The sequence below is a fragment of the Lipotes vexillifer genome, unplaced genomic scaffold (genome assembly GCF_000442215.2).
Source record: "Lipotes vexillifer unplaced genomic scaffold, Lipotes_vexillifer_v1.1 scaffold1643, whole genome shotgun sequence".
In the NCBI taxonomy this organism is placed as follows: domain Eukaryota; kingdom Metazoa; phylum Chordata; class Mammalia; order Artiodactyla; family Lipotidae; genus Lipotes; species Lipotes vexillifer.
In genome coordinates this window covers 44,754-56,011 of record NW_006784879.1, presented here as the reverse complement: position 1 = coordinate 56,011, position 11,258 = coordinate 44,754, and the positions used below count along the sequence as shown (strand labels likewise).

The 11,258-nt window shown below is 40.8% G+C and overlaps 1 protein-coding gene across 2 annotated transcripts in view; it reads left to right on the top strand.

The window, feature by feature from the left end:
* Positions 1-11,258, top strand: part of CARMIL1 (capping protein regulator and myosin 1 linker 1) — a 333,075-nt gene that overhangs the window by 296,014 nt on the left and 25,803 nt on the right. For both annotated transcript variants that reach the window (XM_007457010.1, XM_007457009.1), the window contains exons 30-31: positions 5,499-5,565; positions 5,812-6,008. In XM_007457010.1, the coding sequence (XP_007457072.1) occupies positions 5,499-5,565; positions 5,812-6,008 (264 nt within the window). The remainder of the gene's footprint in view (positions 1-5,498; positions 5,566-5,811; positions 6,009-11,258) is intronic.

Below are 11,258 nucleotides of genomic sequence, written 5' to 3'. Positions count from 1 at the left end.
GAGAGGCCCGCGTACCGAAAAAAAAAAAAAAAAAAAAGAAAAAAGAAAAAAATGAGGTGTATTCGAAGAAAATTGCCTAATGAAATAAGAAATTAGAAGTCTGTGGATTGAGACTTTTTCAGGACCTTGCTGATGGAAACCTTTCTGATAAGCAAATAATGCCAAGGATGATCATAATGATGGTGGTGATGGTTATGGGAAGCCTTTTACTTGTGTGCCACCCACCGGTTTAGTCACAAACTGAGAAGCCTTGTATTTTCATCCTGCTGTATATTGAGAAGAATTGACACACACAAAATAAGGAACTTGAAGGAAAAAAGTCAGCCCCAGGTAGATGGAGTAGGTGGCCTTCCTCAGAGTGTGTTTTCAGGAAGTTTGGAAAAGATGCCCCCCCCCCCATCTTCACAAAGATCTGACATTCTACAATGGGACTTTTTTGGTTTTGTTATGCTTTTAAAAATTCTTTTATAAATGTTCAGAATATTAACATGCCCTAACAACTGTTAATAATGGTGACCAATGAGGTTTTAAAAATTCTTTAATTAGAGATTTAATGTGAAATATAAGGTGACCTAAATTCCCACTAAGGTATAAGGTACTATCAATGTTAATGACACTATAGGTAGGTAACTGTGGTAGGTCCTGGTATCAGATCCTTGCTTGAAATGCTCTGATGACTGAGGGGGAGAGAGAACTCAAAGCTGCTGCTACAGTGGGGAGGACAGAATGATGTAAAGACCCCCAGAAGGGACGCTTACAAGTGCCCAAAGACATATTGTCCCCACTTAGTTGCTGGGACTAGCCCTCTGGCCCAAGAACCAACACCTCCATGGAGTTTGCTAATGTCTATCCAGTGTTCTGTCTACTATGTGCCTTTGGAGCTGATGACATCTCCATCTCCCAAGTGGGATTAATACCTTACGGGGTTGGTAGATGGCATTTTGCACGCACTTAGCAGAAGAGGTAATACCTCTTAAGAGTTTCTGCAGTTTTCTAGCTGTAATTGTGCTTCTGCTTAAGAAAAGCTAGGTTGGATGCCTTAAGCTAATAATAGTTTGGCCTCATTCTTGCCTCATTCCTTTGCTATGAAGGCTTTTTATGTAGCTTTTCTGTTTATTTGTGTATGGTGTCTCTCCCTCCCCATTTCTTGTAATGCTGTTGCTTTATTTCTCTTCCATTCAAAATTTTTTTTCCTTTCTTTTTGCTGCATGGAGACTCTCTGCTGTACAAGTGTAAGTATTTTTTGGTGGCTCTGCAGATTCTGGCTGTACTAGTTTACATCCTTGTGCTCCATTTGCTTCTGTGCTGCCTGGCTGATCTCCCAGGAGGCTGTAGTGTCGTCATCCGTCTTGGATCCTGAATAAAATAGGCAGCAATTTAGAGACAAGATTGAACTTTACAAGATGGTTCAGCTTAGCAAAACATGCAATGAATTTAAAATATTCCCAGCCATGTGCCTGAAAGCAAGCAGAGTGTTGATGAAGAGGGTATAAACATTCAAGAGGAGAAAAGTGCTTCTTCCATTCATGTTTAAAAAAAAAAGACATGATTACTTAAACTTCCAAGGTTTTTAATTTCTGATTCTTGTCATATTACTTGTTTCCCAGAGTTGTAGAAGACTGGCATCGTAATACCTTCTTGTATTAGAAGGTTTTTACTAATCTGCTTTCCAACTGTTTCTGTTTTCTTTTTTTTTTTTTTAACGTCAAGGAAAAGAAAAGTAATTAAGGATTCTTGAGCTTTGGAGTGAGGGTGTTGTTTATTATTCTTTGCACAAACTTGGTAAAATGAACGAGGAAACTACTCCCTCCTATTTTTCTGGTGATAGAAACAATTTAACTCTCATTAAAAAAAAAATTAGTATGTCTAACAATTATGTGTTAAAAATGAGTTTAACAGGAAAAATACGTTGTGTTGTTTATAAGGTTCTAACATTAGTCCTTAACTTATGGTAAAAGTGGATATGTATCACTATTGAGCTACATGGAGAATAGTTATAAATCCATTATAAAAACTGGATCAAACGAGTAAGATTTCCAAGCAGTGTAGACATTGTGCTGCTTTTGGATGCTTAGAGAATAGAGCCATGCATTTCATTCACTGTCTGCCACTATGGGGATTTACTGATGTTTGTGATATCAGAATAAGTCTATGTTTAGAGTTTTCCTTCTAAAGTTATATTTTAAAGGGTTTAACACATTGTTCCTCATATTTCCTGAGGATGGGAATATTGAAAATTACTTACTACTCATAAAATGCACTTTTAAAGACAAAGTAATTTTGTGTAGGCCTGAAGTAATAGTTGGCAATGTTAATCATACATCGATTTGTGAAGGGTCCCTTTGGCATGTGTCCCTCTTCTGCTTCCATTGCTGACCCCCTTCATCTGTTGGGCACTTTGTGATTTCTCTGATCAGAAAATACTTAGGCATTGACAAATGTCCAGGAAGAGTAAACAAGGACTAAGACATAGTGTGAGAAAATTAACCCTTTCATTTTGGTTCAAAAAGGGAAGAGAGTAAATGTAAATCTGGACGGTAAAGCCAGATTTTTTTTTTTCCAGGATTCAATTCATCTAACCAACAGGTGTGAGAAGGGGGAAGAGAGTGCGTAGAAACCATCTTTCTAGAGAAACGTACAGTATGTGTTCCTAAATGTACACATAGGTGGATAATCGTATCATTCTTACATTTCCTCTTGCTTTAGATTTATATGTAATCAAATCATAAGAATGAGCCAATAAGATTGAGCAAGTCCACACTGTCTGTAAAACTGTTAGGGAAGAAACAATTGTAAAGAAAAGAAAGAAAACTATGAAGAAATAAAATTCACTTTTTTTCTCCATTGTTATACTTAAATCATGTTTATTCTTTCTCATGAAAGAAAGAGATTGTAAAACAGTTCATCCATCGAAAGAAATGTATAAAATCAGGTTGCGTTCTTAACACCAGTTGTAGAAACCAGCCTGATTGCAAGCTCTTACCATTATTTTAGCAAAAGGCCGTTGGCCCTGTTCAAACATGGCAAAACTTCAGAATTCACAGATATGTCAGACACAGAGAGAGAGTTTTATGCAGAATGCAACTGGAAGTTATATGCTCTTGTAAAGAGCATATGAAATGAAAGAAAGCAATGAAAATGCATTAGAATGCATCTTTCTGATATTCAAATTTTGTGTACTAGGTTTTGAGGCATTAGAAAGCTAGACCAAGAAAGGCAAACTGGTTTCCCTTTGATTACTGTCATCCATCAAAAATCCTGATGATTTTGTATGTTTCTCAATGTGTCTGTAAAATTAGATTGAGCGGAATGATCCATTTACAGTTGGGCATCAGTTTGTAAATGAGTTTCTATTTTTTATATATGTTATATATATTCTCTTATATGTAATTCTATATGTATTTCTTTTTATATATTTAAAAATTATAATATAGTTGAAATGTCATTATTGTCATATGTTTTAACATGTATTTGGTATTCATTATAAAGGCTAAATAGGGAAGCTTGACCCAGATTATTTTTGCCCACAAACGCTTTTTCTTATAAAATCTAATGAGGAGTGACAGGAAAGAATTTTGGAAGACATCTTCATTCTGTGCATTTGTAAACTTCTTTCCTATTTATCTGTGACTCTCTAAATGAATTGGCTGGAAATTATATCCCAGGCTACTTCTTAATCCTTTTTACCTATCAAGGTTGTGCACAAGGTGGATACAATACTGAAGGAGTTTTTATGACCAAACACAGCTTATATTTTGATAGTTTGTGTCTCCTTGAAAATTATTTTTAGAGGTTTCACTTATGAATAGACCAGTCACACCACCTTCAACCAACTGTAAGGCCTGTTTTGGGGAGAACTGTCTTGAAACTGGATTCATTTCCAGCTGCACTGGATTGGTTGTATTTTTATTGAACCTGCAAAGCCCGATGCTTTATAAAAAGATTTTCCTCTGATTGTCTGCCTTTAAAAAACCTTGAAAGAACCAAATCAGCAAGTTTCATTATGTTCAGGAAGACCAGTCTGGATTTAAATTCTATTGTTCACCATTTTTAATCTCCTTTTTCTCTCAATAATAAATAGCAAACGGATATTATTGTTAAAAATGACATAAGATTGTCAAAACTGTAAAGCTGTTTGCTTTAAAGGTCAATATGAAACAATTTATTCTTTGAACCTTGTTATCAACCTGTGGATTTTCTTTTTTTTTTTTTTGAGAAAGCTTTAGATGACAACCTATTAAGTGAAATGAAAGTCTACAAACTAAGTTCTTTCAGTTATGTTATATCTTAGTTTACACGAATACCAGTTTCCAGTGTCAAAGCAGTTAACACCCCTAAAATCCATCCGTTTATTGATCACAAGTGGTGAGGCAGGAGGGATGCTGGGCTGACCTTAATAACTGGCTCTGTCCCTGGCCCTGCTCCTCTTGACTTGAGTGGTAGTCCTTATCATCTCCATGACTCAGTTTCTTCCTTGCAATTTGTGGAGGTGATGACAAAGGTCCCCTCCAGCTTTGACACGAGTTATCGTGTTGAGGGAGAAGCTAATGTCTTCCTTAACGTTTGACTTAACATAATCACCAGTTGACACCAGTGCTAGAAAAATGCTCTAAGAAGTTGTGGCCATGGTTTGGGTTTTGGTCTCCTTTTTTAAAAGGAAAAGAAGGATCAAAGATGTCTTACTGAGAAGGGACAGCAGATAGACTTCTAAATCATGGCAACTTTTTCTTTGGTCTTTGGTCTATGGTCTTTGCTCATAATGTAAAGATCAAAATTTTTGTGGCACAAATGTGAAACAAAACAGTTAAACTGGGCTTCCCTGGTGGCGCAGTGGTTGAGAGTCCGCCTGCCGATGCAGGGGACACGGGTTTGTGCCCCGGTCCGGGAGGATCCCGCATGCCGCGGAGCTGCTGGGCCCGTGAACCATGGCCGCTGAGCCTGCGCGCCCGGAGCCTGTGCTCCGCAACGGGAGCGGCCACAGCGGTGAGAGGCCCGCGTGCCGCAAAAAAACAAAACAAAACAAAACAAACAGTTAAACTGCTTAAATCATTAAGATGACAAAGAGTTTGGTGTTGCTTATATTGACGTTGCTGTGATAATGAACAGTGAGTAATTGTGTTTTCAATTTTTAGCGACTGATTTTTACAGTCTTTCATCCTTATTCCTTATATCTGTTTTAACATCCTCGTGTGCAGGTTAGAATTAAATCCTATATCGTTCATTGTTCCTTTCAGCTATAAAAATAGAATTTAACTGAATAGGGCTAGGGGAAAGAAGTTGGCTGTATCATTTGAGAAAGTGGTAAACATTTAGAAATGTCTTGGCTTAGCCCCTTCAGTCTGGCTGTCAGATGTTACTAACCATCCTCTGAAGATGTAAATACTGAGCGTAAAACAATTGATCCCAAATATTAGCCCCCCCGCAACAATGTTTCTAAACTTTGAAAGTTAAGTTTTCTGGGAATACCTGTCTAAGTACTTTCTTTATTTTATTGCTAGATGACTCCTAAATCCAAAAGGAAGACTATCCATAGCCGAATGCTGCGGCCTGTTTCCAGGGCATTTGGTAAGTGAGTATTTTGCTCATGCCAGTCATTTCCTTATAACTGTGAAACACCCCTCAGCAAAGAATCTCGGACCACTTCAAGGATATTTCTTAGGGATGCTCTAAGTGAGTAAATATTGAGAAAGAGAATTAAGTGATTTGTGAATGAGTGTTTGCTATTCAGTGATAGACTTAAAATTACTTTTAGGAACTTTTTTATCCATCTCTATGCAGTAAGCTTCAACCTGGGGCTTTGCTTTATTTTAGAAATGGAATTTGACCTTGATAAGGCCCTGGAAGAAGTGCCAATTCACATTGAAGACCCGCCTTTCCCATCCATCAGACAAGAGAAGCAGAGCTCAGGGTTTATCTCTGACTTGCCGTCCGAGGAAGGAAAGAAGCTGGAGCACTTTACCAAGTTAAGACCAAAACGGGCTAAGAAGCAGCAATCCACGCACGCAGCGGTAGGTGGGCTGGAGGGGCCCCGTCTCTCCCTCACCCTGTCCTCCTCCAGGGAAACCTGGAGAGTCTTATAAAAGCGTGTTGCATACCTGAAAGCTTGTAGTTAAGGAGAATAGAACCTCTACGTGTGTGTGATATTCACATAAAATGTCTCATTTGGTGCTCAACAATTTCGGAAAAGACAACACTGTAAGGTTTTCAACTCTTTAGAACAGAGTTGCCCCTTGGAAGTTGTTAGAAAAATACCAGTCACGTGGGTGAGATAAAAAGGCTACATCTAATAGGATTTTATAGTGTCCGGGTGTGAAAAGATGGAGAATAAGTATCAAAGAATTGATTAAAAATTGTTTGCATTTGATTTTGGACTCTGCACCCATATACTCCCCCACCTCTGTGTCCTGACCTGCTGTGGTGCCCTGGCTTTTGATAATCCACAAGCTGAGTGGTGGAGGAGAGGCCGTACCTGGGAGAACCATGCAGGCAGCATGCTTCTCAGCATCCTGCTCTCTACTCAGGAGAGGACTGAACTGTCTGCGCTAAGGAACCTTAATGCAACTGACCCCATGTCTCTCTTTGGTTAGTGTCTTTTCTCTCCTTTGCAGTCAGGCTTCTTGAAAGAGTTTGTCTTTGCCTGTGGTCTTTCTCCCTCACCTTCCTGTCACTCTGCAGCCCACCAAAATCTTCATTCTTTACCTACCCACCTCTGAAACTACCCTGCCAAGGTCACTCCTAACCTAATCCTGTGGACACGTGTCAGCTGTCAGCCTACTTGACATCTCAGCAGTTACTTGACCCAGAAAGCTCCATCCTCTGTGGGCCCCTGAGTCATCACTCTCTTTTCTTTCCCGTTCACCTCTCCAGCGATGCCTGTTCAGTTTTCCTCTGCCTGGCCTTTGAGTGTATTATTTGTCTCGGTGATGTCATCTAAACCTGTGGTTTCCATTTCCCTGTTGTTGACTCCTGCCTCCTCTGCTGAGCTCCATATGCAGATATTCACCTGCCTCCTGAACTTTAAAGCCCCGGAGCACCTCAGGTTCAACAAATTCAAAACTGGGAGCCTATCTTTCTCTATAAACCTGCCCTGCTCCACAAGGAGCATCACCAGTCAACAAGCTAGAAACCTGGATATGATCCCCAATACCAGCCCCCACTGCCGTCCCTGTTTGCTCTTCACCTTCTGCCTTCCTCCTCCTCATCCCTGCATCCCTCACTCTCATCCTGTTTCAGGCCTCCAGTGATGCAGCCTTTCTGTCATTGCTTCCTCTCTCCCCCCCGCCCCCACCCCTCCATCCTCCTACCCTTAGCTCCTAGGTGGATAACTACTCATTTTGCAGACCTCCACTGAGGCAAGACTTCTCCCAGGAAGCCCTCCCTGTCTCTACCTCTGTTCTCCCACATGGCTGGGGGTGCACGGCTCCAGGGAAGGTTGTTCTCCCGCACTAGTTGTGCACAGTGCACAGCCTGAGCAACCTTCCGTGGAGGCCCTGCTCCCCCAGTGCCTGGCTTTTACCCTGTTAAAGCCCTCGCTGTACAGTGTTTTCTAAGCACGCTTTCCTCCTTGTGTATAAGCTCTGTGTAGGAAGGTGTATGGTTTATTATCCATGGTTGTATACTGAGCGCTCAGTATGAATTTATTCAATACAATGTAGCAGGCGTTCTATACTCACTGGATGATAGGTGGATGACTGGAGTCATAGATAGATAAAAGTCACAACCAGTTATCTGCATGGTCAGTCATTTGCTCATTCCACATCCAGGTTGGGTGTATTTGGTTGATTTCTCTCATTTGATTCTGAATATCTTGACATGGTTTCAAAAAGACAAAAGAAAACAAATTTTTAGTAAATTGTTTTCTTTTCCAACTTACTTGATTTTAACAGGGTTGGCAAACCCCAGGCTGCTCCATCCTAGGGACTCTGTAGCACAAGGTTATGTCCTAGGATAATGGATTATGGTCCCGGGTCTCAATAGATCTTCCCAGAGGCTTGGTAGCCTGAGAAAAAACGTGCACAGCTTGTTCTCCCTTGGTTTCACAGTGAAAATATGCTGCCGAATGGTTTCACAGAGCTTGTGATTTTCAAAGTGCTCTCACATTGAACACCTCTGTGAAGCTGCCACACGGGCCCCATTGTCTGCATTTTCCAGTGGAGGGTGAGCAGGCTGCAGTATTGAGTAGCAGCAGTCATTTAATATTATCGTTTTGGTTTGGTTTTGGTGGATTGAGTAGCCTTAGTCCACCCTAAATGGATCTTAGCTTTTCTAGAGCTTGTCCTTGACCCCCTAATGCCCCTAATGAGCTTTTCTAGATGTCAGAACTCTCAAAGCCAAGGTATGGAGGCTGTTTTTACTTTCAGCATTTCTAATACCAAATGTGTGGTTTTCTTCCCGCCACACCTGCTAATTCTTCAACTCTGGACAGCAACTGGGTGTCCCACAATTCAATTCAATTCTGACTCCTCAGATGAAGGGCTCAGCGGTACGCTCACTTCAGATACCAGTCTCAGGTCGCCTCCTGTACTTCTGACCGATGGACTTCATGGGAGGTTCCCATGCCCCCCTCCTTAGGTTAGATAATTTGCTAGAATGGCTCAGAATACTCAAGAGGACACTTTACTTACTATTACTGGTTTATTATAAAGGATACTGTCAACTGAAATAAAAGCATGCAATGTGAGAGCTGTGGAGTTTCAGTTTTATTTGGGGACTTCCTGGGGACTATAGCCTGGGAGAGAGCCTCTCCAAAGACACCGAGGAACTGTTCAAAGAGGTGAGGGGCAGGTCAGCATATGTGTGATTTTGGAGAACGGGTATGTGCAGTCAAGCACATATCTTGGTAGAAGGTTGCTGCTGGTCATGGGGCACAGATATCTTAATGATTGTAGTGCTTTTCTAAGTATGGGAAGATGCAAGAAATTGGGTTCATAAAATTTTCTCTTGAAAATATTTAACTATCTGAAGGCCTGTTCTGCCAGTTTTCCCAGAGCACAGAGGGCCTCATTCCTGATCTGGACCCTGAACTCCTTTTGGGTGTGTTGAAGGTTAGCGACTGCAGTGGCTAATGGCTTAATTCTTGTAGAGCGACATGGCAAGCGACAATCTTTAGTTGGCAGTTGTTACCCATACTGACCAACTGCCTATAAATCAAAGGTTCCCACAATCCTTCTTGGGTTTGATGTGTTTGTTATAGCAGCTCACGGAACCCAGACCTTACTTACTGGATTACTAGTTTACAATAAAAGGTTATAACTCAGGAACAGCCAGATGGAGGAGATGCTTAGGGAAGGATATGCGAGAAGGGGCACGGAGCTTCCATGCCCTCTCCCAGCACATCACACTCCCTGCATCTCCACATGTTCGCCAACCCAGAAGCTCTCTGAACCTTGTCCTTTGGGGTTTTAATGGAGGCTTCATTACACAGTCATAATTGAGTAGATCACTGGCCATTGGTGATTGATTGAACTTCTGGGCCCTATCAGCTCCCTCAAGTGCAGGGGGTGGGACTGAAAAATTCAAACCCTCTAATCACGTGGTTGGGTCTCCTGGCTTTCAGCCCCCATTTTTAGGTGGGTTCCAAAGTCACCTCATTAACATAACCAAAACACCTTTATGGCTCTCATTAGTTAGGAAATTCCAAGCATTTAGGAGCTCTGTGCCAGAAATGGGGATGAAGACCAAATATGTATTTCTTACTGTAAATCACTATATCCCAACTATCTGCATAACATAGTTGGGATGCTCTCTCTCCTTTCCTAATCTCTGGAACAGTTTACAAGTATTATAGATTTTCTGTTCCTCTCCCGGGAAGCCACCTGGGCTTGATGTGCTGTCTGTGTGCATGTCATGCTGATATGTCGATTTTTTTAAACTAGGGATTTTATTTCTTTGGTTACAGATCTATTGATGAAAAAGATTAATAGTCAATCTAAGAAAGAAATGGAAAATTTTATTTCAGCCAACCTGAGGATTATAACCCGGGAGACAGTTTTTCTGAAAGCTCTGAGGACTATTCTGCCTGTTAGAGGTCGAAACACAGTTATATAAGTTTTGGAGACAAAGGGTTATACGTCAAATGGTGTACTGACAGTTTACACAATCCAGACCTGCATGAACAAAGTGAGAAGTGGGTCATCCTGACCCCTTACAAGATTAAAAAGGAAGGTTATTACCTAAGGAGGTCTGGTTAAGGCAGAATGCACAATACACTCTAAAGGGGAGGGGGGGAGGGAGGTCCAACGGGCAGAGAAAAATTTTATGTTTAAATTTTTCTCATCTTGCCATAAAATATGAATTTTATTTCATCAGATCTATTCAGATTACCTGATTCTCCTTGACACCACTTTGGTAATTTCTGTTTTTCTAGGATATTGCCCACTTAGTCTAATAGTTCATTTACTTGTCTATAGAATTCTTTTGCATTTTTAATCTCTTCTGTATCAATAGCTGTGTCCCATTTTTCCATTTCTAATATATCTTAATTCCTCTCTCCTAATTTTGCAAGGACTCGTTTACTAGTCTTTTTCAAAGAATTAGCTTTACTAGTCCTCTCAAGTTCATTAATTTTTGCCTTATTTTTTTAAATTATATTTTGTTTCTTTTACTTCCTCTTTGATTCCTTTTTTCCTGGCTTGATTGCTTGGCTCTTAATTTTCCATGTTTCTTACTGTCTAATGTATGCATGTCAAATTTCAAGATTATTCAACTCACTAATTAGCACTCTTCGGTTTCTTTTGCTCAGAGTCCCTAGTGCACCTAATTGTCCTTCCTTCCTGCCCAGCCCCCCAAGCCCCTTACCCCGCTGGTGGAGACATGAGAGATTTGGCAGCTGCCTTGTCAAAATCCAGGTGCACCCCCTACAGTGCTGCCCTGGTGCATTCATCTTAATAATCCAGGAAGAGGAGAACGGAGGGTGGTCTGATTGTCTTTAGTCTTCATAATCACTGGCTTATCTTCTGAGCATTGACAAATTATCCTATTAGCATTTACTTATACACCAGAGGTGTGAAATATACCTTCTTTATTTCTCAGATACCAACAACAGCAATTTCTGATTTTATTTGCAAAAGCCTGCTTCTGAGCACAGGTGCAGTTGGTTCCAACTAGCTCAGGGCTAAGGTTTCTTCTCTCCCTTTCCAATAGGTCCGCTCCCCTTTTGAGTCTGAAATTTATTCTCCTTGACATTAAAGATCAAAATCAAATGGAGGGCTTCCCTGGCGGCGCAGTGGTTGTGAGTCCGCCTGCCGATGCAGGGGACA